Source organism: Nestor notabilis, unplaced genomic scaffold (assembly GCF_000696875.1).
Source record: "Nestor notabilis isolate BGI_N333 unplaced genomic scaffold, ASM69687v1 scaffold19875, whole genome shotgun sequence".
NCBI lineage: Eukaryota > Metazoa > Chordata > Aves > Psittaciformes > Psittacidae > Nestor > Nestor notabilis.
In genome coordinates, this window is record NW_009929993.1 from 6041 (window position 1) to 9118 (window position 3078).

Consider the following 3078-nt stretch of genomic DNA (forward strand, 5'->3'; position numbering starts at 1 on the left):
GTCCTGGGCGGGCAAGGGGAGCCTTGCCTGTCCCATGATGCCACCAGCCAGGCTGATGGGTAAGCGGTGGGCTGGCAGGTCCCTCTGGTTCCTGCACATCCTCCTGGGATCAGACTTCCCTCAGAAAGCACAGACCCTGCTTCCAGACTGTCCCTTTGGGGCTGCAGATACTTGCAGCAAGGTGCCTTTGAGCTGGGCAGGGACCAGCGCCAGCCCCTGCATTCCCAGACGTTAAGCGGTGGGCTGGCAGGTCCCTCTGGTTCCTGCACATCCTCCTGGGATCAGACTTCCCTCAGAAAGCACAGACCCTGCTTCCAGACTGTCCCTTTGGGGCTGCAGATACTTGCAGCAAGGTGCCTTTGAGCTGGGCAGGGACCAGCGCCAGCCCCTGCATTCCCAGACGTGTCCCCACTGCTGGGACACGTCTCGGGGCTCACCTGCCTGCTCCCCCTCACCAGCACACCTTCAGCCTGGACCCCACCAGCGTGGACCCTGGCCGGGGCAGGTGCCCGCACGAGCCCAGCGGTGCTTTCGCCAGCACCCTCATTGGTGGGTTGTCTTCCTCAGGTGCTGAGAGCCTTTGGGTTGCCGGGACCAGGGACAGTCCCTGTGCAGCCGAAGCTGGTGCTCAGCACCATGGGGGATGTTTATGCAGGTGGGGAGCTGTACACCGGCCTCACAGCGGATTTCCTGGGTCGTGATCCTGGCATCTTCCGCAGCATGGGCACCCGCTCTGCCTTGCGCACCGAGGTGGACCAGCACTTACTCAACGGTAACAGTGCCCCTCTGCCCCTCCATCCGCCCTGGCTGGCCTAATTCCGGCCAGTGGCTGGGACATCCCCTGTGCCAGGTACAAGCACAGGAAGGCACCGGGGCAGCAGGGTCTGGGGGTCACCCTGGCCGGCATCCAGCCCCAGCGTGGTGTGAGTGGCCCAGAGTTGGTGGATGTTCCCTGTCGCCTCTGATGTGAATGGCTCTTGCTCGTAGACCCCAAATTTGTGGCAGCCCACATGATCCCAGACAATGATGACCGGGACAATGATAAAGCCTATTTCTTCTTCACGGAGAAGGTGGTGGAGGCAGACAGCAAGGAGCACACCATTGTCAGCCGGGTGGTGCGGGTCTGTGTGGTAAGATGCTGGTGGAGACTGCAGGGTATGTTCCAAGCCACAGCAGTGGCCCTGACGCTACCTGTCCCCACAGAATGATGCTGGTGGCCAGAGGGTGCTGGTCAATAAGTGGAGCACCTTCAACAAAGCCCGGCTGGTGTGCTCTGTCCCTGGCCCCGGTGGCATTGACACCTACTTTGATGAGCTGGGTAAGGGGTGCATGGAGCTGGGGACCTCACCAGAGCTGGTCCCATAGCTGGTGGCTTCAGAAAGTCCCTGGGCTTCCAGAGGTTTCATCATGGTTTCATCATGGTTTCATCCCCAGAGGATGTCTTCTTGCTCAGGACAAAGGATAGGAAGAGCCCAGAGATCTACGCCCTCTTCAGCACCACCAGGTGGGTGTTCCAGCTCCAGCCTCTGGGAACATCCAGTTGCAGCCACCCATGACCTGCCCTGTCACCATCACCATGTGGCTGGGCGCTGCTCCCCAGCCTCCACCAGCTCTAGTCCATACAGAGATGTCAGTGTTCCCATGCTCCAGCTGAGGCTTTTGGTGCCAAGCATGGCTCTGCTCACATCATTCACTGTCCCCTTTCAGCCACGTCTTCCAGGGCTCTGCTGTCTGTGTGTACCGCATGGCCGACATCCGGGAGGTCTTCAACGGGCCCTTCGCCCACCGAGAGAGCCCCTACCACCAGTGGGGTGCCTATGAGGGCAGGGTACCCTACCCACGGCCAGGCGTGGTGAGCGGCTCCCTGGAGCTCTGGGTCCTTTCTGCTCCTCTGGTTGCTCTTTGGGGGTGGTGTGGGGATTAGAACTCTCATCTAATCTCTTATCTGCTGGGATGGTCTCCATATGGGATTCACCCCAGGACAGCTGGCAAAGGGATGGAGAAGATGGGTTCCAAACTAGAAGGCAGGGAGGGACCTAAGCCAGCTCTGCAGGGTGATGGAGAGGGAAGGAGGGATGGGTGCTGGGGTGGCTCAGCTGGTCCCCTCTCATCCCACAGTGTCCCAGTAAGACCACCAACCAGCCCCGGCAGCAGTATAGCACCACCAAGGACTTCCCTGACGAGGTGCTCCACTTTGCTCGTGCTCACCCCCTCATGTACAAGCCTGTGTATCCCCGGCACCGCCGGCCTCTCCTGGTAAAGACTGACCTACCCCATCACCTGCGCCAGCTCGTGGTGGACCGGGTGGAGGCTGAGGATGGGCAGCACAATGTCCTCTTCCTTGGGACGGGTGAGCGGCAGGAGCAGAGTGCAGGAAGGAAGCTACCAGTGGGCAAGCTGCTGGGGTGTGTGATGGCAGGGTGCTCACACATCTGTCCTCCCCATAGATGCTGGCTCAGTGCTGAAGGTGGTGGTCCTGCAGAAGACAAGCTCGTCCACAACTGAGGAAATCGTCCTGGAGGAGCTGCAGGTTTTCAAGGTGCCCCACTTGCAAAGGAAGGAGGCACCAGAGTGTGCTTGGGCTGGGGACACACATGGGCTCAGGGCTCTCACCACACTGGTGGGCACTGGGAGGTCTCAGAGCTGCAAGGGCAGAGTGTGGCTGGCACATTCCTGTGCCGTGTGAAAGCCCTGGAGAATCTGAATGAGCCGGGCTCCTCCTGGCGAGGGTTTTGCCAGCCTGATGTCTGTCTTTCCTCCTCTGCAGGTGCCTGTGCCCATCACTCAGATGGACATCTCTGTCAAGCGCGTGAGTACAGATGCAGCTCAGCCACGGGGCTGGGGACAGGGCAGATGACCCGGGGGACTGAGCTATTGTCAACAGCCCCTCAAATCCTGCATGGTGCTTGCCCTGGTGGGGGACCCTGGGTGCTCTGCCCACGGGGACTGCCAGCATCAACACCCCGGTGCTGTTCTTCTAGCAAATGCTCTACGTGGGCTCCAGCCTGGGAGTAGCCCAGATACAGCTGCACCAGTGCGAGACCTATGGCACGGCCTGTGCCGAGTGCTGCCTAGCCA

At 60.6% G+C, this 3078-nt stretch overlaps 1 protein-coding gene across 1 annotated transcript in view; it reads left to right on the top strand.

The window, feature by feature from the left end:
* Positions 1 to 3078, top strand: part of SEMA3G (sema domain, immunoglobulin domain (Ig), short basic domain, secreted, (semaphorin) 3G) — a gene marked incomplete at its 5' end in the record, with an annotated part of 7463 nt that overhangs the window by 3278 nt on the left and 1107 nt on the right. Inside the window, 10 exons of the mRNA XM_010015236.1 lie at positions 459 to 549; positions 656 to 772; positions 988 to 1130; positions 1204 to 1318; positions 1435 to 1504; positions 1708 to 1852; positions 2119 to 2350; positions 2448 to 2539; positions 2768 to 2809; positions 2982 to 3078. The exon at positions 2982 to 3078 is cut by the window's right edge and continues 114 nt beyond it. Of these exons, the coding sequence (XP_010013538.1) occupies positions 459 to 549; positions 656 to 772; positions 988 to 1130; positions 1204 to 1318; positions 1435 to 1504; positions 1708 to 1852; positions 2119 to 2350; positions 2448 to 2539; positions 2768 to 2809; positions 2982 to 3078 (1144 nt within the window). The remainder of the gene's footprint in view (positions 1 to 458; positions 550 to 655; positions 773 to 987; positions 1131 to 1203; positions 1319 to 1434; positions 1505 to 1707; positions 1853 to 2118; positions 2351 to 2447; positions 2540 to 2767; positions 2810 to 2981) is intronic.